The sequence below is a fragment of the Pelobates fuscus genome, chromosome 3 (assembly GCF_036172605.1).
Source record: "Pelobates fuscus isolate aPelFus1 chromosome 3, aPelFus1.pri, whole genome shotgun sequence".
Taxonomy (NCBI): domain Eukaryota; kingdom Metazoa; phylum Chordata; class Amphibia; order Anura; family Pelobatidae; genus Pelobates; species Pelobates fuscus.
The window spans coordinates 162,791,690-162,814,237 of record NC_086319.1 but is presented as its reverse complement, the minus strand read 5'-3'; the positions used below and the strand labels follow the sequence as shown (position 1 = coordinate 162,814,237).

The 22,548-nt window shown below is 38.9% G+C and overlaps 1 protein-coding gene across 4 annotated transcripts in view; it reads left to right on the top strand.

Annotated features, from left to right (window-relative positions):
- Positions 1–22,548, top strand: part of DENND5B (DENN domain containing 5B) — a 135,798-nt gene that overhangs the window by 68,668 nt on the left and 44,582 nt on the right. For all 4 annotated transcript variants that reach the window (XM_063447612.1, XM_063447610.1, XM_063447611.1 and 1 more), the window contains 3 exons: positions 10,641–11,177; positions 12,461–12,692; positions 20,017–20,167. In XM_063447612.1, the coding sequence (XP_063303682.1) occupies positions 10,641–11,177; positions 12,461–12,692; positions 20,017–20,167 (920 nt within the window). The remainder of the gene's footprint in view (positions 1–10,640; positions 11,178–12,460; positions 12,693–20,016; positions 20,168–22,548) is intronic.

Below are 22,548 nucleotides of genomic sequence, written 5' to 3'. Positions count from 1 at the left end.
CTACTTCTTTGTAGAATGCAATCATGTTAGTTTGACATGACCATTGCTTCATAAAGCAATGCTTATTTTTGGTGATAACCACGTTGTTCTCAAGAAATTCTTGAATGTTATCCCTTAACCTATCAAATATTTTCCCAGACACAGAAGTTAAGCTCACAGGTCTATACTTTCCAGGCAAGGATTTTGAATGTAGGTACCACACTTGCCTTCCTCCAATCCTCCAGAACAATTCCTGAAAGAAAAGAATCTTGACATATTAAAACCAGAGGTTCACTTATTTCCACCAGTTCCTTAAGTACTGGTGGATGAATACCGTCAGGCACTGGAGCTTTGTTTATATTAACTTTATTTTATTGCTGCAGCACCTTGTCTTGAGTTAGCCAATTACTATTTTTCTGCAAGTTTTTTGTAGCAAGCATTCTATTGCCTTAGGTTCTTCCTTACAGAGGAGAAAGATTATTTAAAATTTCTGCCTATTGCTGGTCTTCATTAACGAACACCCCCATCAGGTTTTAGTGTACCTACACTTTTTTTTTTTTTGAATTCTTTATTTTTGCAGTGCATATGGTGATAACAATCAGGCACGTGGTACCCCAAAGGCAATCCGCATGCACATTCAAAACAGAGAGTGATTGACATAGAAAGCATTAGGGTATTGTAGTACAGTGCACTAATTTTATAATTATAAACGAGCTTACGTCATGCTATAGGCATACTGTAGATTATAAGATAGCTTTTCTATAGCGGTATGAACAGGCTTGTGGTAACTAATGAAATTCCTTAACATATGTATGATACAAGGTAATATTACACGTTAGTAGCTTATGTTATCCTAGCTGGTTACAAGCTTTTAAATGGTTTCCTGCATGGCTGTTCATCAGTATGGGCAAATGTATGACACAGTTGAGTCAAAATGGTATATCCCCCTCTCCCCCTCTTCCCCTCTTCCCCTCTCCCCCTCTCCCCTTTGTGGTCGCGGGTTCGCCAAATAAACAGCAAGTAATGAGAACCTGTCTCCCCCAACCCACACCACCCAGAGCAGCCCCCCAAAGGCAGTGTCCTCAGAAAGCAAATAGAGTGCAATGGCGACCGCGACACGCGAAAACTGTGAAGAATAGGGACAGCTTAAAACAGACCTGATGGGAGCAGACAGTGGAGGATGAAAAGAAAAAAACTAATAAAGCACAAAATCAATAGAAGGACAGAAGTGGGGAGACAGGCAGTGAATCAATCTAAATAAATCTAAGTAACCAAAATAAGGCTAAAATTACACAGTGAAATCAATAAAGTATAGGAAGAACAAATTACTCTGACCTGTGCACTTGGTGAAGGGTATGGTCTTATAGGCCTTTTGTGTAACATCCTCCTATTCTCGGGTTGTTTATGGTCTTTGCTGCTGGAGATTTTCAGTAAAGAGAGTTATGCAAACATGAAGCCTCCTGTTATGTGGTAAAATTTAACGATTACAAAATGTTACAGGAACAATAGGTTGAAGAGGACCCAGCTCAAACAAGCTTACATTTAGAGAATTTTAATCTTCCAGCAGGATAATCTGTCTCAAAATGGAAATCTACATTACTAGAGATTAATATTTTGCTTAAAAGGCAGGTTATGCATTACTGCTAGCTGGATTGCAGACTTGAGGAAGACGTGTAATTGATGTGCTCTATAGCAAGTATTTTATTAAACAGTGAGTAATCACTTTGCTGTCATACTTTATTTAAAACAAAAATTATTAATTTGGTAAGGATTAAAATATATACGGCTGTATATACTATAGACTTTGGAATGCCTTTCTAAATTATTTAGAACGTAACGGCTGGAACAGGTAAGACTGAAATTGAATTTGCATTCACTCGGAATTTCCAACATTTAGTGAACAAACTAGTAATTGTTTTTCTGAATTCCCCGAACTTTGTGTGAGTGTCCGCATAGTCAAAGAGAAATAAAAAATGAGTTTCACAGAGCGATGACATGGTCCCAATAGCTGCCTGCAGGGGGACTGCCTGGGCTGGAAAAGTTTAAAAAAATAAATAAAAAAAAAATAGATTAGTAATGCCCCAAATAGAAAGTGTGTGCGTGTGAATGTTTGTATGTATATTTATGTAATCTTTTTAAATAATTGTGATTTTTTTTTTTTAGTTGCAATTTGAGGGACCTGCCTGACAACCCAGGCAGACAGTCCAGAGAATTTAAATTGCAAGCCCTCTATTTATTCTGTAACTTTCAAAACCACCATAAAACCTGTACATGGAGGGTACTGTTGTACTATGAAGACTTCGCTGAACACCAATATTAATGTGTCAAAACTGCAAAATGCACCACATCAAAGATATCAGTAGAAGTGCAGTTTTTCTATGAACAATGCAAAAAATGAATATAAACGCTAATTTTAGCTAGCGTTTGTGACTAAGTGGCTACTAAAAAAGACTGGACATACCCCATTTTAAATACCCTGGGCTGTCTACTTTTTCAAATGGAATGCCATGATGGGGGTAATTCTCATTCCTGTGCTACCATACGGTCCCAAAGGCAACATTACCAATCTGGCAAATTTCAATATGCAAAAAAGGAAATGGACAAGTCATATATTTAAGTGTTCTTGCATAGCAAGACCACTTACTGTTAACTCACATATATATTATTATTCTTATTATAGCCAAATTTACCACCCTAACTCCTCCCACAGTTTTTACACTACATAGACAGTAATATACCGAAACGTGCAGATTGTTCCCGATTGGTGTACTATTACTTTGTGGAGCTTTTCGCTGAATGGTTCACGGAATATCGTCGTTCTTGTGGCGAAATTGGTCCCATAGGAATGAATGGCAAAATGTTCAAAACTAGAGTGGGAGCTGGCAAAAGCTGAAAAATCAGGACATGATTTCTAAACTGCCACCACTCCCTCATTTTCAAGCCCACCTACACAAATCTTATATGAAAACGTTCAGCTATCCCTGCTGTCACTAAAAATGTCCACGGCTAAGCCATAGTCCGAAAGTTTTCACAATATGACCATTTGTTTGCAACTCACGCCGTCCATTGACATTCATTGAAACTCCACTCTGCAAAGCTCACATTTGAAGGGCAATTTCTAAACTGTGACCGTGCCTTCATTTTTAATACGTCAGAGACATACTATACATCAGGATGTAGGTCTGGGTCTTGTGATTCTCACAATATAAAGCTCTTCGATGTAGGATGTATAGTTTTTAAAATACGACCGTTTGAAGATGGCAACCGCCAAAATACTCTGACCTGTGCCAGGCTGCAGCAGCAAGTGATGTCATAGACAGGGCCTTTTGTACACCTGCTAATGTTTTTATAAATGTATGTTTTAATGTAACTGTGAAGCACTTTGGGCAACAACGTTGCAAATAAATGTGCTATATAAATAAATATTTACTCCGCCCACTCCAGTTGTAGACTACTGGTGGAGGCAAGAACACTTCACACAATTTCCCCAGAAATTGTAGCTTTTCTAGTTGATCCTGTAACTTTTCAAAACACCATAAAAAACCTGTACATGGGGGGTGCTGTTGTACTTGTAAGACATTATTGAACAGAAATATGAGTGTTTTAGAACACTAAAACTTATAATTCTGATGAAATAATTGGTAAAAGGGCAGTTTATTTTTTTTTTGGGGGGGGGGGGGGGGGAAGAAATGAACACTAACATACCCCATTACTCTGGATTGTCTAGTTTTTCAGATGGCATGCCATGATGGTTGTAAATTTCATGCATGGGCAGCCACATGATTTCAAAGGCAACAAAGTAAACTGGTAAAGCCCTATATTTAACCCTGTAACTTAAAGGGACACTAGAGTCACCAGAACAACTACAGCTTATTGCATTTGTTCTGGTGAGTAGAATCATTACCTTTTCAGAGAAAATGCAGTGTTTACATTACAGCTTAGTGATAACTTCACTGGCCACTCCTCTATGAGGAGATGCTGATTGGCCAGGGCTGTGTTTGAATTGTGCGGGCCTCCTTGTCAGTCTCAGCCACTCCTGTGAAGCACTGTGATTGGATCAGGCTACCACTTCTGCTGATGTCAGCCAACTGCTTCTTTTTTTTTTTTTGAGGCAAACGGCATGCAGATCTACAGCTTCTGGCTTGAATACAGTAAGATGTTGCTATATTTATGGTGGCATGAGGGGCCCAGGGGAGCTAGATGGTGGTTTTAACACTTTAGGGTCAGGAATACATGTTTGTGTTCCTGACCCTATAAGTGATCCTTTAACCAAACTCCATAAAACCTGTACATTGGGGGGTACTGCTGTACTCTTAAGACATCGATGAACAAAAAATTATTTTATTGCAGTAAAAGCTAACATTATTATGACATTCACTGTTAAAATGTCATGCAGAACTTGAAAAAAAAAGAAATTTCTTAATTTCTCAATTTTTTTTTATTTTATTCATATTAAATTGTTTCATATATGAATATTTGTAATGAAAGGAAAGCCCTGCTTCTCCTAATGAACATAATAATTGTTGTTGCACTTAATATGAAAGAGGTAAATTATGGTTGAACAGACGTATAGCGCAAATTCCAGGTTTAGTTTTGATTAGAACTTGTAAAATTGCCTCTGTCCTTAGGCAGTGGCGTACACACAATCCATGGGGCCCTGTGCGAAATTTGATCCGTGGGCCCTCCTTCCATTCCCCCTCCCCCCTCTGTAGGGGGAGGGTGGGAGCACCTGGTCGCAGGGCTATGGTACACATACACTTAAAGGACCACTATTGGCACTCAGATCACTTCAGCTCAATGAAGTGGTCTGGGTGCCAGGTCCCCTCTAGTTTTAACCCTGCAACTGAAAACATAGCAGTTTCAGAGAAACTGCTATGTTTCACTGAGGGTTAATCCAGCCTCTAGTAGCTGTCTCACTGACAGCCGCTAGAGGCGATTCCGCTGGCCGTCCATAAGAAAGCATTGAGTAATGCTTTCCTATGGGCGGTTTGAATGCGCGCACGGCTCTTGCCGCGCATTCGGAGCTGTGGGCCGGAGAGATCCCCAGCACCAAGGGAGCCCAGCGCTGGAGAAAGGAAAGTGCTGAAGGGGTTTTAACCACACATACACACACTCGCTAACACACACACACACTCAGAGACACACTCATACACACTCACTTACAAAACATACACACTCACTTACAAAACATACACACTCACTGACTAGCAGGCACTCACTGACTAGCAGGCACTCACTAGCAGACACACACACAGTGACACTCACTGACACACACACATATATATATATATAATTTTTTTTTATCCCCCAGCCTCCCTACCTGAGGGTATTCCCTGGGGTCCAGTGGTGCTGCCCGGCAGCCGGTCCTGCAGGCGGCGAGGGAGCATTCTCCCCTAAGCGCTCTCTGCCCAGCTCCCTCACGCGCCGCTTACTGATGCTGGAGCCGGAATGACATCTTCCGGCTCCGGCATCAGTGCGGTGCGCACGAGGGAGCTGGGCAGAGAGCGCTCAGGGGAGAATGCTCCCTCGCGGGCCTGCCATCCCGCCGGCAAAGTGAAGCCACTGCCAGCCTCAAGGGTGCCCTGAGGTGGCCAGTTCCTGGGCCCCCCAGGAGAAGAGGCTGGCATACTGGCGTACATACTGGGTCACAGGGCGGCCGGGCAGTATGTACGCCAGTGCCTTAAGGGGTTAAGGCCCATGTAACTGAACTTAAATTATAGCTGACTTGGAGGTTTTTTTTCTACTGTTTTGGCATTGCATTTCAAATTCACCCTGCATTCCTGACAATTCTCACTTCAGTAAATAAAAGGAAAATTATTCAAATTTAAAATGTCACACAAGTATGTATTTATATATAGGTTTTGAGTTCTAGAGTAGTCTGTTTATATGACAGCACTAACTTGAATTTTTGGACTCATTAAAGGGACACTATAGTCACCTGAACAACTTTAGCTTAATGAAGCAATTTTGGTGTATAGAACATGCCCCTGCAGCCTCACTGCTCAATCCTCTGCCATTTAGGAGTTAAATCCCTTTGTTTATGCACAGCCCTCCATAAACACTTCCTGTAAAGAGAGCCCTATTTAGGCTTTCTTTATTTCATGTTCTGTTTAATTAAGAATTTCTTATCCCCTGCTATGTTTTTAGTTTGCTAGACCCTGCAAGAGCCTCCTGTATGTGATGAAAGTTCAATTTAGAGATTGAGATACAATTATTTAAGGTAAATTACATCTGTTTGAAAGTGAAACCAGTTTTTTTTTTCATGCAGGCTCTGTCAATCATAGCCAGGGGAGGTGTGGCTAGGGCTGCATAAACAAAAACAAAGTGATTTAACTCCTAAATGGCAGAGAATTTGAGCAGTGAAATTGCAGGGGAATGATCTATACCAGGGGTAGGCAACCTTTTAGCAGGACTGTGCCGATATAGGAGTGTGATGTCCTGTAGCATGCCGGTCCTATTTTTTTAAATTGAGGTGTGTATGCTGCCGTATTCTGCTTGTGGTATTTTTACTGTGATTGCTTTGTATTGTTGTATTTGTGCATATAGGAGCTATTATATTGTATATGTTCATTAGTAGTTTATGGTATCGTGTATGATACTTATGAATGTGGGCTGTGTATGGGGGCTGCTTGTGGAATTGTGTGTGTGGATGGATGTGTCACATTGTGTGTGTATGTGTGGGGGCTGTTTGGTGTGCTGCATGTGGGTTTGTGTACATGTATGTGGATTGTTAGCGGGCTACGTTTGTGCGGATTGTGTGTATGTTTGTTTGTGGGCTGTTCGTATTATTTGTATGAGGGGAGGGTTATTCTGCATTTCTGTGTATATCTAGCAGTGAGAAAACAAAACAGATTATGCAGACCAGATCTGTTTTTTTTTATATACGATTTGGGGTTAAGCCCCATGAGACTTCTGGAGTCTCTAATAGGTACTGGAGTCTCACATGCGCTAGAGAAAAGGTCTGTTAGGGGGAATTCCAGCTCACTAGCACAAAGAATCACTCAAATTTATGTTTTGCGAAATTAACCCTTGCATAGACAAACGCACCAGAGCAGGGAATTCCTCGAATCCAGACCAGATAACGTGGGGTATCCTTCAAATCCCCTAAAGAACTGGTAGTCCAAGCTGTTTATATAGGTAAGTTTTAAAGAGAGGACTACCTGTATATGTTGTGCTAGCACTACTGCTGGCATATGTATACGTTTTCATAAACAGCTGTAAAAATAATTAATCTTGGATTGCACATTTGATGAAAGATAGACTGCAGAAAATAGAACATGTTTAGAAAAAAAAAAGTCACCCAGGTTTCTGTTCTGGGTCCACTTCTTAAGGCAAGTTCACTTTAACATGTAACAGCTCCTAAGGCATTAAATATATAATTTATAATAGTGATAAATTATATAGGAATGTGTTTTGAGAATCTTTATAATTGTACTTATCTCCTGCTCTTAGAGGGACAGCTTAGGCACCATAACAACTTAATCTAAATTAAGTTATAATGCCAGGAGCCCCCAGGGCTTACTCTTAACCCCAAAGTTGCTTCCAGCGCCTGTCTCAACTCCCCCCACAGGGGCATCCGGCTCCAGAAATTTCAGTTTCAGGAAGTGACTCCGCATTCTCAAAACTGGCTTTGAAAACATATGCTTATTTCCAGGCCAGTTTTGTCAATGGGAAGTGACTGGTTGGCTGAGGGCATCAGCTGACTGCTCTCAGCCAATCAGCGGTGCCCATGTTTGGCAGCACACCGTGCTTTCTGCTACTTTGGGGTTAATCCATTTGGATAGATGAAGTTGACATGGTTCCTTGGAGTGCCGCTTTAACTCTATTGCTAGCATTTTCAGGATCTGTCTGTATTAGACTATTCTAATAACCCACCATCCAGTCCTCCTTGTTGCATCCCTGTTTGTGTTAGCCCTGCTTGAGGACACTTCTCCAGGCAGGTCAATCACTCGGGTAACTGCAACATACTGGGTTCACTACTAACACAACTATGTCAGAATTGTCTGTAGGATGTGATCTTGCAATGGATATTGAAAATCATATGTTAGTGATCCCAGCTTGCAAAAATTGTATGGTAATGCTGTGTGAGCTGGGTATATTCTCTGCTGCAGATGTGGATAAATAGGCCACTATGCAAGCAATTTAACTGTAGAAAAATGTAGTCTTATACTTTGTTTAGAAAAACCTAAGTAATAAGCAAATTATCTCTAAATTGCAATGAGCTAGGAAAAGCAATGGATTTCCTGAAGCATTTTTTTTTTTTTATTGAGGAAGATGCACATAATAGAGTATGAGCAGTATTACATCAGATAAAGCATATATGCAGATCAATACATTATGTTTGTCATCATACAATTTAAAAAAAAAAAATAGAACCTAATTTTTCAAATTTTAAAGAAAGCGAAGGACTGGCAGGATGTGGGGTAACAACATTATAAAACTCGGGCTAGAGAAAAAATAGTGAGCCTGGCACATGGATCCAGTTAGGTGGGGAGTAAACTGAGGGGTAGTTCCAAAGCTAGTATAGAATACCCTATGACCCTGGAGCCTCCGGAGGGAGGGGAAGGGGGGAGGTCGTATACTTAAAGGACCACTATAGTGCCAGGAAAACAAACTCGTTTGAAGTTGGAGGAAGGGGTTAAATCACTTGCCTTTCTCCAGCGCCGAGCTCCCTCAGCGCTGGGGACTCTCCTCCTCCTTCGGTCGTCATCGGCCGCGTGCGCATTCAGTCAGTCCATAGGAAAGCATTCTCAATGCTTTCCTATAGACGCTGGCGTCTTCTCACTGTGAAAATCACAGTGAGAAGCGCGGAAGCGCCTCTAGCGGCTGTCAATGAGACAGCCACTAGAGGCTGGCTTAACCCTGCTATGTTTACAGCAGGCAGGATTAAACCTAGATGGACCTGGCACCCAATCCACTTCATTAAGCTGAAGTCGTCTGGATGCCTATAGTGGTCCTTTAAGTCTTTTATAAGCCGAAACTATAATCGTGTAAACGTCGCCATATCCAAGAAGTATACCAACAGCATAATAAAATATATAAAAAATAATGGGGGGGGGGGGGAAAGCCCTATATTTGCCGGTAGTACCATCAGGCAACTCTTCAGCCATTACCCACTACATTTCTTGGTGAGGATGGCATAACATTGTCAATGCCCCATTGACTAGCTGATGTAGAGGCTTGTGGGAAAGGCAACTGCTAACTTATTTAACAATTTAACTTCTTTAATATGTGGTTGAATTTGGGGCTTTTACTTTAAAGAAAGATTTAATGGAGGTAGAGAGTGCAGAGACGCTACAATATTTATAATGGTAAAGTAGGTGGTTTTAGTTCTGAAGGAAGGCTTGCATAGATGCCAAGGCTACTTTCATATGGGTATACAAAAAGCAGATTACAAGTATGGATGTTACAGATTTTTTTCCCTTCCTTCTTGATTTACAGGTAGTATATTTTACATATAGTTACATAGTTACATAGCTGAAAAGAGACTTGCGTCCATCAAGTTCAGCCTTCTGTTTTTTTGCTGTTGATCCAAAAGAAGGCAAAAAAACCCAGTTTGAAGCACAATTTTGCAACAAGCTAGGAAAAAACTTCCTTCTTGACCCCAGAATGGCAGTCAGATTTATCCTTGGATCAAGCAGTTATTACCCTACATTGAAAGATTATATCCTTGAATATTCTGTTTTTGCAAGTATGCATCTAGTAGCTGTTTGAACATCTGTATGGACTCTGATAAAACCACTTCTTCAGGCAGAGAATTCCACATCCTGATTGTTCTTACAGTAAAAAAAACCTTTCCTTTGCCTTAGACGAAATCTTCTTCCAGTCTAAACGCATGGCCTTGTGTCCTATGTAAAGTCCGGTTTGTGAATAGATTTCCACACAATGGTTTGTATTGGCCCCGAATATATTTGTATAATGTAATCATATCCCCTCTCAGGCAACATTTTTCTAAACTAAATAGGTTTAAATTTGTTAATCTTTCTTCATAGCTGATATGTTCCATTCCTTTTATTAATTTTGTAGCCCGCCTCTGCACTTTTTCTAGTGCCATAATATCCTTCTTTAGAACAAGTGCCCAAAATTGCACAGCATATTCAATATGTGGTCTTACCAGTGATTTATAAAAAGGCAAAATTATATTCTAGTCCCGAGAATGAATGCCCTTTTTCATGCATGACAATACCTTACCGGCCTTGCCCACTGTTGATTGACATTGCACATTGTTGCATAGTTTGTTGTCTATAACAATTTCCAAGTCCTTTTCGTGTGTTGTTATCCCTAATTCACTTCCATTAAGGGCATACGTTGCTTGTGTATTCTTTACGCCGAAGTGCATAACTTTGCATTTTTCAACGTTAAATTTCATCTGCCATTTGAGTGCCCAGTCCTCCAGTCTATCTAAATCCCTCTGCAGCAAAGTAATATCTTGCTCACATTGCATTATTTCACAATTTTTTGTGTCATCTGCAAACACTGAAACATGACTTTCAATGCTGTCTTCAAGATCATTTACAAATGTGTTATTCTCAACTCTGGGGAAGAGAAGAATTTAAAAATCTAGGAAAAGTTCTAGGTCACTCTTCAGCATTTGTCTGTGTTTGCATTGTTTTGTTGCCATCATACTGATAACACTAAACTATATATATTTTTTATTTTAGGCTAATTTGTGCTTTGTGGACATTGACCATCACTTCATTGAACTCCCTGAGGAGTTTCCACAGTTCCCGAACAAACTGGAGTTTATCCAAGAAATATCTGAGGTTCTTTTGCAATACGGAATCCCGCCTGAGGGAAACCTACACTGCAGTGAGAGTGCTACAAAGTTAAAGAGCCTTGCATTGGATGATTTGGTCAATGACAAGAAGAATGGAAATATCTCCAGTAACAATATTAACATGTATGAACTGCTGAAAGGAAATGAAACCATTGCCCGTCTCCAGGCTCTTACCAAAAGGACAGGAATAACCATGGAAAAGATTACCATCCGCACACCTCTGGTAGACACAGAGGACGACCAAAAGCTGCAGTGTGCAGAGAATGAACTGAAAGATTATAAACTTAACGTTCAGATACGAGAAGTCTTTGCTAATCGTTTCACCCAGATGTTTGCAGATTATGAATCCTTCGTCATTCAAGCAGCCCATGACATGGAATCATGGCTCACAAACCGAGAGCAGATGCAGAATTTTGACAAAGTAAATCTATAGTAAACACAGTGAGCTCTCCTCTAATGCCTCAAAAAAAATACAATAGAGTTTACAATAAGTATTAAGTTATCCAAAGCCTATATCCATATTAAATTTCTGTTTACAAAATATCTAGTAGCAGATGTCAGTAATTGTAAAACTGGAGTTTAGATAACTTCAGACTTAAAGGGACACTCCAGGCACCCAGACCACTTGTGTCCATTGGAGAGGTCTGGGTGCCAACTCCCGTCACCCTTAACCCCGCAAGTGTAATTATTGCAGTTTTTATAAGTCCTCCTCTAGTGCTCTAGTGGTGATCTATAAGACAGCCACTAGAGGGATTTCTGTGTTCTTAAAACATGAAAAGTGTTTTAAACGACGCTGGATGTACTCACGCTATGCATGAGGACCTCCAGCATCGCCGGAAATACAATACAGTCTTTATGAGCATTTAATAAAGATTTTATCTTTATGCAATGCAATTGTCTTTTCTTCTATTTTTTTTATTTTTATTTTTTAAATTATTTTGGGGGAGGAGGTGAGAGAGCCACTTAAATATACATCATACCTAATTTCATTATTGTGTTCGTTAAGAAAAAAGCAACGACTGTTGTATCTTTATTTTGAGTATATTTTTAAGTATCGGTTTTATTATTATAAGCATATTATTTATTTCTAAGTATGAAGCTTTCAAGCTAACATGGCTGTTTTTTTCTATATTGATCTAGTTATAATAGGAGCATATGTAAATGCAAAATATGTCAGGAAACCTATTTAAAAAAAAAAAAAAAAAATACAGATAAACTCATGAGATTTAAACAGACTTCCTTTTAGATTTTGTTATACAAGTTGACAATGTTATGGTCATCCGCAAGTCTTTTTTTAAATTTGATGAATAAAGAACCAGGAATTTTGTTTAAAATTCCACGACTGTTCAAGTTGCCGTATACACTTACACGTAAAGTGTTTATTCAGACCAGGGCAACATGTAAGTCTCACATTGTAGGAATACAGCTACAGTCAACAATGCAAGGCAAGTGTAAGATCACTTAATGCAAAAGTACAGAGTGACAAATCACGCTGACAGATTGCTGCCATTGGCAGGTTAAAATATACATAAATTAATTGTCTTATACTTGAGTGATCTGCTCTTGCACATGTAGGCAAGATCTTGGCCAGCTTCTTCTTAGATATTGTATATGTAAATAATTGTGATTTGATGTAGCATGTGTTAAAAGATCTAACTTTATTTTCCATAAAAGATCTTTCATCAGAGTGTTTTGTATTTGCAGGCCTCTTTCCTATCTGACCAGCCTGAGCCGTATCTCCCCTTTCTCTCTCGCTTCATTGAGACTCAAATGTTTGCCACATTCATTGACAATAAAATTATGTCTCTCTGGGAGGAGAAGGAACCTCTCCTTCGTGTATTTGACACACGGATTGAGAAGATACGTCTGTACAATGTGAGAGGGCCAGCTATTCGTACTTCCACCTATCAGAAATGTTCCACCTTGAAGGAAGCTGGTATGTATCTTTATGGAAGTGTTATAGAGCTAGTTACCATTACATAGATAAGAGCATGTTTGTATGTTTATAAACTAGGTTTGTAGCCTAACAGATTGATATGGCAGGAATCCTTCCTCTACTTTTTAAATTAATTGTTTCAAAAAGCTAATGCCTATGTGCAGACATTTTAAGTTTAAGCTGCAGAACAATACCTCTCATTCTTAGATTAAGGAGCTGTAAATCCAACAATACCACAAGCATTGCCATGTACAACATTGCATTTTCTGTGTTTTTCAAAATAACAATTTTTTTTCCAAAATCCTATGTAGGGTGCTGGAATACATGGCATTTTTACTAGTAGACACATGCAATTGTTTTCAGATGAACGTTAAAATGTCCGAAAATATTTTTTTCAGTCATTTTGTCTGAAAATCAACTCAAAACCCATATTTAATGAATGAACGATCTGTTTAATTCCTAATTTTCATTTGGTTCCATTTGTTAATTCATTATTGCATGCAAAGTACAGCCAATGACTCCATGATGGTGGAGCAGTGTAAGCACTTTTTGACCAATCCTGTGACTACAAAAAAGACTCCCTAGCACAGAGTATTTTATCAGCCAATTATTTGTCAATTTTCTGTAAAATAATTTTTAAAAAAAATTGTGCATGGTGCTTAACTACAAATAGTTGTGTGATCCATGATTCTTTTTTCCAAATCGGCTGCATCCACTCCACAATTTTTGTGCACTATGTTTTGTTTTTTTACAATCTTTATTTTACCATTTTGTATAGTTTGTACAGTGAAGCAAATGGAACTGAATGGTATCCGAAAACAGTCAGAAACCGTAACAATCTAGTTTCGTACAGCTTTGGGTATGCAACCATGCATGTGGAGAACCTGGTAAAGCATTCAACAAGTCATAACTCCACTATATAGCAGGATGTATCCCATAGACCTGTGCCCTAACTACTGTTTGAGGTTCAACACTTAATCTTAGACGAAGTATCAGTGCTGGTGCGTAATCTGTGGCGTGGAGGGTAGTTGGGTGTATCATGAGCTTTGGTGTGGGCTAGCCATTGCTTCTCAGAACCCCCTAAGACGAGTTATTCCGCCTCTCCCGGTTGTCAAGGTCTTCGACTTGCCTGCGGAGGTCCAGAATAACATTGCCTTGCCTGGTGGTCGCATTATCGGTAGCTTGCTGGTGCTGTTGGGTCTGGGCCCTGTCTGCCTCCATCTCCTCCACTCTGCGTTCAAGGGCTGTGAGGTCCCTCTGCACTTCCATTATTTCTTCACATATGGCTGTTCTAATTTTGGCCAGCATCTCAGCCTAGTCTGTCCAGGAGAGCATGGTTGCCGGTATCGAGGTGAGGTCAGCAGATATTAGAGTTAGGGATTCGGCTCTATACAGACCAATGTGTGGAGCACTCGGTGCTCTCTGCTTCTGGGGAGGCCGGTGCCGTTTTTGTCCAGCGCTTGTGCGTCCCTCATGTCTCCTGGGGTGGACTGGTAGTCGTCCATGCGGCCCACCGTGCGACTAGGTAAGCCTGTCTGTGTGGGTCCCGGGGTGTGTATTCTTTTAGTTTTCCCTATTTTCAGCGTGTTTTTCGCTGTTTTGTGGTGCTTTTGTGAGCTGGGGCCACGGAGCTGAAGAGAGATTCAACTTTCTCCATTGCCAGTCAGGACATGCCCCGTGCACTATGTTTTTTATGCATTTATTTTATTACAGACTCATTCCAATTGAAGTATCTTCTATGATATAAGGGAGAATAAGTATATGTATATTTGTTTTATTGCACGTGCGAGGCACTTTTTTATGGCGTGGTGAATTCCTGTAAAATTAATCTAAAACTGCCTGTCAGTGTTTGGTCATTTTCAGATGCTCTAATAACAGTGTGAGAGTGTGAATTAGCATCAGTGTTGATTGGGTTGGTTCAGGTTGTTTTTTGAGAGCACTAGTAGCTGGTGATAGTGTAATAGAGAAAGAAGAAAAGAGATTGAGAGAAATAATCTTATTTGTAGTGTTACATTTTTTAGTAACTGAAAACCACTACAGTTGTTTTTTTTTCATTCTCCAGCATTTCGGCCAAAATACAGTAAATTCTCAAGTAATTTCGGCTGAACCAGAAAACGTTTATTGAATTTCAGCTGTACCAAAAGATGGATTGACACATTTCAATCGAACTGAAAACCAATACATTTCTAAACTAACTGAACAAAATGAGAATTCTTCCCATTGTTGAGTATAATTAAATGGCCGCAATAAACCTACATGCTGGAAATGCTTGTCATATCCTCCTGGGAACCAAGGAAAAAAAGTTGTCTTATGGTGTCTTGGAAAGTTACAGGGTTACATATAGTGCTAGCAAATTAAATTCCCTGGACTTCTGGCCTGGGTTGTCAGGCTGGTCCTGCCAGGGCCGCCACCAGAAATTTTGGGGCCCCTGACAAAGCACAAGGTCTGCCCCCCCCCCCTCCCTGCCCGGCCTGCCTCCTCCCCCCTCCCCCCCCCCCCCCCCCAATGAATGCAGTATGTGTGTTAGTGTAGTGGATGAAGAGTGTGTGTTAGTGTAGTGGATGAAGAGTGTGTGTTAGTGTAGTGGATGAAGAGTGTGTGTTAGTGTAGTGGATGAAGAGTGTGTGTTAGTGTAGTGGATGAAGAGTGTGTGTTAGTGTAGTGGATGAAGAGTGTGTGTTAGTGTAGTGGATGAAGAGTGTGTGTTAGTGTAGTGGATGAAGAGTGTGTGTTAGTGTAGTGGATGAAGAGTGTGTGTTAGTGTAGTGGATGAAGAGTGTGTGTTAGTGTAGTGGATGCAGTGTGTGTTAGTGTAGTGGATGCAGTGTGTGTTAGTGTAGTGGATGCAGTGTGTGTTAGTGCAGTGAATGCAGTGTGTGTTAGTGCAGTGAATGCAGTGTGTGTGTCAGTGTAGTGAATGCAGTGTGTGTGTTAGTGCAATGAATGCAGTGTGTGTTAGTGCAGTGAGTGTCAGTGCAGTGAATGCAGTGTGTGTGTCAATGTAGTGAATGCAGAGTGTCAGTGTAATGAATGCAGTGTGTGTTAGTGCAGTGAATGCAGTGTGTGTTAGTGCAGTGAATGCAGTGTGTGTCAGTGTAGTGAATGCAGAGTGTGTCGGTGTAATGAATGCAGAGTGTGTCGGTGTAATGAATGCAGAGTGTGTCGGTGTAATGAATGCAGAGTGTGTCGGTGTAATGAATGCAGAGTGTGTCGGTGTAATGAATGCAGAGTGTGTCGGTGTAATGAATGCAGAGTGTGTCGGTGTAATGAATGCAGAGTGTGTCGGTGTAATGAATGCAGAGTGTGTCGGTGTAATGAATGCAGAGTGTGTCGGTGTAATGAATGCAGAGTGTGTCGGTGTAATGAATGCAGAGTGTGTCGGTGTAATGAATGCAGAGTGTGTCGGTGTAATGAATGCAGAGTGTGTCGGTGTAATGAATGCAGAGTGTGTCGGTGTAATGAATGCAGAGTGTGTCGGTGTAATGAATGCAGAGTGTGTCGGTGTAATGAATGCAGAGTGTGTCGGTGTAATGAATGCAGAGTGTGTCGGTGTAATGAATGCAGAGTGTGTCGGTGTAATGAATGCAGAGTGTGTCGGTGTAATGAATGCAGAGTGTGTCGGTGTAATGAATGCAGAGTGTGTCGGTGTAATGAATGCAGAGTGTGTCGGTGTAGTGAATGCAGAGTGTGTCGGTGTAGTGAATGCAGAGTGTGTCGGTGTAGTGAATGCAGAGTGTGTCAGTGTAGTGAATGCAGAGTGTGTCAGTGTAGTGAATGCAGAGTGTGTCAGTGTAGTGAATGCAGAGTGTGTCAGTGTAGTGAATGCAGAGTGTGTCAGTGTAGTGAATGCAGAGTGTGTCAGTGTAGTGAATGCAGAGTGTGTCAGTGTAGTGAATGCAGAGTGTGTCAGTGTAGTGAATGCAGAGTGTGTCAGTGTAGTGAATGCAGAGTGTGTCAGTGTAGTGAATGCAGAGTGTGTCAGTGTAGTGAATGCAGAGTGTGTCAGTGTAGTGAATGCAGAGTGTGTCAGTGTAGTGAATGCAGAGTGTGTCAGTGTAGTGAATGCAGAGTGTGTCAGTGTAGTGAATGCAGAGTGTGTCAGTGTAGTGAATGCAGTGTGTGTCAGTGCAGTGAATGCAGTGTGTGTCAGTGCAGTGGATGCAGAGTGTGTGTCAGTGCAGTGGATGCAGAGTGTGTGTCAGTGCAGTGGATGCAGAGTGTGTGTCAGTGCAGTGGATGCAGAGTGTGTGTCAGTGCAGTGGATGCAGAGTGTGTGTCAGTGCAGTGGATGCAGAGTGTGTGTCAGTGCAGTGGATGCAGAGTGTGTGTCAGTGCAGTGGATGCAGAGTGTGTGTCAGTGCAGTGGATGCAGAGTGTGTGTCAGTGCAGTGGATGCAGAGTGTGTGTCAGTGCAGTGGATGCAGAGTGTGTGTCAGTGCAGTGGATGCAGAGTGTGTGTCAGTGCAGTGGATGCAGAGTGTGTGTCAGTGCAGTGGATGCAGAGTGTGTGTCAGTGCAGTGGATGCAGAGTGTGTGATGTGGTGTGCGCGCCGCACGGAGCGTTGCCATGGCAACGCTCTAACGCCCGCACATCTCACGGGAGTTAGAGACAGGGAAATGCTGGAAAGTGTTCCTGCAGTCCGCTTGGTCCCTTCTGCAAGTATAGGGAGCCGGGGGGCCCGCGGCTGCACACATATATAGCGATGATCGCTATATATATATGTGCAGAAAGTAATTGTGGGGCCCTGGACTGCCAAAGCAGTCCGGGCCCCCCAGGACCGCCGGGCCCGTGACAACCGTCACGGTTGTCACCCCCTGATGGCGGCCCTGGGTCCTGCTAATTCACATTTTTCACGTTCACATGGACGGCATAGCCGTCCAAGGCGTTGCCAGCAGGGGGAGTGCCTGTAATGACAGGTACTCCCCTTGCTGCCTGAAAAAATAAAATAAAAATAAAAAAAGTTTCAAAACAGTGTGAAATTAAGTAATATGTACTTAGATCATATATATATTTATTATATATATGATCTAAGTAAGTGTGTGTGTGTGTGTGTGTGTGTGTGTGTGTGTATATATATATTTATATAAAATAAATAAATGTTAATACGTTAAAAAATAATTAACTTAACTTTATTAATTACAATTAGCAAGACCAGCCTGACAACCCAGGCCAAAAAAGTACATGGGGGGTACTGTTTTACTTGGAAGACTTCGCTGAACACAAATATTAGTGTTTCAAAACAGTAAAATGTATTACACCGATATTGTCAGTGAAATAGAAATTTTTTGCATTTTTCACACACAAATGGCACTTACACGAGCGGTAGAATTGTTGTGATACGTTTTACTGTTTTTAAACACTAAAATTGGTGTTCAGGGAAGTCTCCCGAGTATAACAGTACCCCTCATGTACAGGTTTTATGGGGTTTTCAAAAGTTAGAGAGTCAAATATAAGGCTTGCGTTTCAGTTTTTTCACATAGAAATTCGCCAGGTTGGTTATGTTGCCTTTGAGACTGTACGGTAGCCCAGGAATGAAAATTACCCCCATAATGGCATACCATTTGCAATAGTAGACAACCCAAGGTATTGCAAATGGGGTATGTTCAGTCGTTTTTAGTAGCCACTTAGTCACAAACACTGGCCAAAAATGGTGTTCAAATTAGTATATGAATTTTTCACACAGAAACCAATATTAACAATAACTTTGGCCAGTGTTTGTGGTCAAGTGGCTACTAAAAAAGACTGTGGACATATACCCCATTTCCAATACCCTGGGTTGCCTACTTTTGCAAATGGTATACATGGGGGTAATTCTTATTCCTGGGCTACCATACGGTCTCAAAGGCAATGTAACCAATCTGGCGAATTTCATTGTGAAAAAACTGAAAAATAAAACATGCTATATTTGACCCCATAACTTCCCAAAACACCATAAAACCTGTACATAGGGGGTACTGTTTTACACGTGAGACTTCGCTAAATACAAATATGTGTATTTTATTGCAGTAAAAGCAAACCGTACTATGACACTCAAAAGTTAAAGTGGCACGTAGAACTAACATTTTTTAAAACATTCTTATTTTTTAAAAATGTTTATATTTTATTCATATTTAATTATGTTTCATACCTAAATATTTAATGTTACATGAAAGCCCTGTTTCCCCTGAATAAAATGATATATAATAAGTGTGGGTGCACATAATATGAAAGAGGCGAATTACGCCTGGACAGACATATAGAGCAAATTCCAATTTTTGTTTACGTTGTGTTTTGATCACAACATGTACATTTGGCTCAGTCCTTAAGGGGTTAAAATACAGGGATTGATAAAGTAGCTAAAAAAATAAATAAAAGGAGCTTCATGTGAACGAAATGTCCAGTACAGAGAACACTAGTTAATGGGCTGGGTCTCAGGAGGATAAATATAAAGTGGCTGGTATCATGGGGAGTGATCAAATTTGCGTAATTAAAATGTGAATAAAACCTTCTGTACAAATATCTATCTATCCTTTTGTTACATGTAAATATTCTCAAGCACCAGCAGAAAAGTAAGATAATACATTTTAACTTCTCATATAAATTATCTATATTACCTGTAGAAAACATTGATGAAATAGAAATGTTTTTTTAATGATAACAGAAGAACAAGAAATAATCAAATGTACAATGGGTAAGATGTATGTGAAAACCTTTTATAGCATTGAGTACAATGGTTATATAACGTTGTACTGGGTACCTATTTGGCACTAAAATTGGATCCACAAGACTAGTGGTAGGAAACTATAGTCATTATAGGACAAAGTGTAGTTAAAAAGTGTCTGCAGAATATCTTTACATTCACCAAAGTGAATACATAATCCAAATGTTTTTAAAATCATAGTAGCAACACTACATATGCTGAACTTTAAACTGTATTATAAACTAAATTGTGGTTATTCGCTGAAGTGAGAATTCCATTTTTCAGATTTAAGGCCACAGTAGCTGAACTTTTAATTAATTTTGAATTTTTACTTTAGTGAATAACCCTGTGGATAAAAGCATTTTTTTTTTTTTTTAAATCTTGCAAGACTTATTAAAGTAGCCATTTTAACAACCTAAAAAACATTCAAATATTTTAATTCCTTAAGTGCAAATAATGAGTCCTCCACTTAAATGGGGTGTTTGATATAGGATCGCTAATGTTACAGTAGAAATTCAGTTTATCAAATGCTGACCATTTCTATAAAAACTATAGAGTATACTTACTCATTAAAAATAGTGATACTTTTTGTGCTTTGTGCTCTCAATTCCATTCAATTGTTTTATTTTTTTTATTAATTGCAGCTCAGTCAATAGAGCAGCGACTTATGAAGATAGATCACACTGCTATCCATCCACATCTATTGGACATGAAAATTGGACAAGGAAAATATGAACAAGGTTTCTTTCCCAAACTACAATCAGATGTGCTGATGACCGGGCCAACAAATAATAAGTATGCTTTCCTAATGTCAATATGTAAATATTTAGTTTCTTATTATTTTGACCACTCTTAGCTGCTTTTCAGTTTGAATGCATAGAAGTGATTGTATGTATATAATATAAACTGAAAAAAGTCAAGGTACCAGCGCTAATATTGAAGTGGATTATTACAAATTTGTGAAATATGATTTGCAGACAGCTGCTATATCACCATAAACTTATCTTTTAAAATAGAAATTGAAAAACAAGTGTGATGGTGAAGCGCTTATAGCTATGGGTGATTAATTATATATATATATGTAACGTCATACGTAATGTATTTTAATATTAATATTAGTGTATATATATTAGTATTAAAATACACTTAGAATGACGTTACATATATATAATATGTATATATATTATATATATATATATATATATATATATATATATATAATAGATCTACATATATATATTATATATATATATATATAAATACACGTATAATTACAATAATAAATAAATAAAATAATTAAATAAATAAAATATTGAAACAAAATGTAAAATAAATTATATATTCATATGTAATTTCATTCTAACTGTATTTTGTTATTAATATATATATATATATATATATATATATATATATATATATATATATATATATATATATATATATATATATATATATATATATTGGAAACAGAATACACTTAGAATGACATTCTATATCTATCTATCTATATATAAAATACAAATAACCGCAAATATATATATGTAGAGATAAATACATATAATTACATAAAAGATTACATTAGTATACACGTAGAATTTAAATACCTATAAATGCATATATATTAAAATTCTACGTGTATATTTAAGTAATTTTTTAACATAATTATGTCATTTGATTAATTAAAATTTGATTGACATGCCTGACAACACAGGGAGAAAGTGCAGAGAATTTAATTCGCAAGCACTATATTTGACCCTGTAACTCTCCAAGACACCATAAAACCTGTATATAGGGGGTACTGTTTTACTCGGGAGACTTCGCTGAACTCAAATATTAGTGTTTAAAACTGGTAAATTGTATTACAACGATTATATTTTAAGTAAAAGTGAAGTTTTTTGCATTTTTACACACAAACTGCACTTTTATGGACTATATTATTGTTGTAATATGTTTTACTGTTTTAAAACACTAATATTTGTGTTTAGTGAAATCTCCCAAGAATAACAGTACCCCCATGTACAGGTTTCATGGTGTTTTGGAAAGTTAGAGAGTCATATAAGGCTTGCATTTCATTTTTTTGACATTGAAATTTGCCAGATTAGTTATGTTGCCTTTGAGACCGTATGGTAGCCCAGGAATAAGAATTACCCCCATGATGGCATACCATTTGCAAAAGAAGCCAAACACAAGGTATTGCAAATGGGGTATGTCCAGTCATTTTTAGTAGCCACTTAGTCACAAACACTGGCCAAATATTAGTTTTTTGCTTTTTTCACACAAAAACAAATATGAACTCTAACTTCGGCCAGTGTTTGTGACTAAGTGGCTACTAAAAAAGACTAAACATACCTTACGTTCAATACCTTGGGTTGTCTACTTTTTCAAACGGTATGCCATTATGGGGGTAATTCTCATTCCTGGGCTACCACACCGTCTCAAAGGTAACATTACTAATCTGGCAAATTTCAATTTGAAAATGGAACGTTCTATATTTGACCCTGTAACTTTCCAAAACACCATAAAACCTGTTAATGGGACATCGCTGATTACAAATATGTGCATTTTTTTGCAGTAAAACCTAACAGTATTATGACATTTACAGCTAAAATGTGAGGCGGAACTACAAATGTAAAAAAATTTTTTTTTTTAAATCTGTTTTTTTAATTTTATTCATAATAAATTATGTTTCATATATACCGGTAAATATTTTATATGAAATGAAAGCCCTGTTTCTCCTGAACAAAATGATATATAATAAGTGTGGGTGCATTTAATATGAAACAGGTGAATTACGGTTGAACAGACATATAGCGCAAATTCCAGTTTTTGTTTACGTTTTCTTTTGATCAGAACGTGTACTATTGACTCCGTCCTGAAGGGGTTAAAAACACAAATACAAAAAATATTTCGGAGTGTAAACCGTATAATGTGTTATTGTAAATTCCCCACTCACAATTTAAAGAGCTAAACGATTAAGCTCAATTAGTGCGCTCTTAGGGTCCGTAGAGGCGACCCTCTCCCTTCTTTGAGTGGTGTTCTTTACTTCTTTATCATATATGGGAAGAATGGAGAAGAGCGCGTATGTTGCAATAATGTAGATCTTATTTATATAGGCGATAAGGTAAATAGAGTACTTACAAACCCAGAGCCTTCCAAATGGGCTCAGATGAAATCGC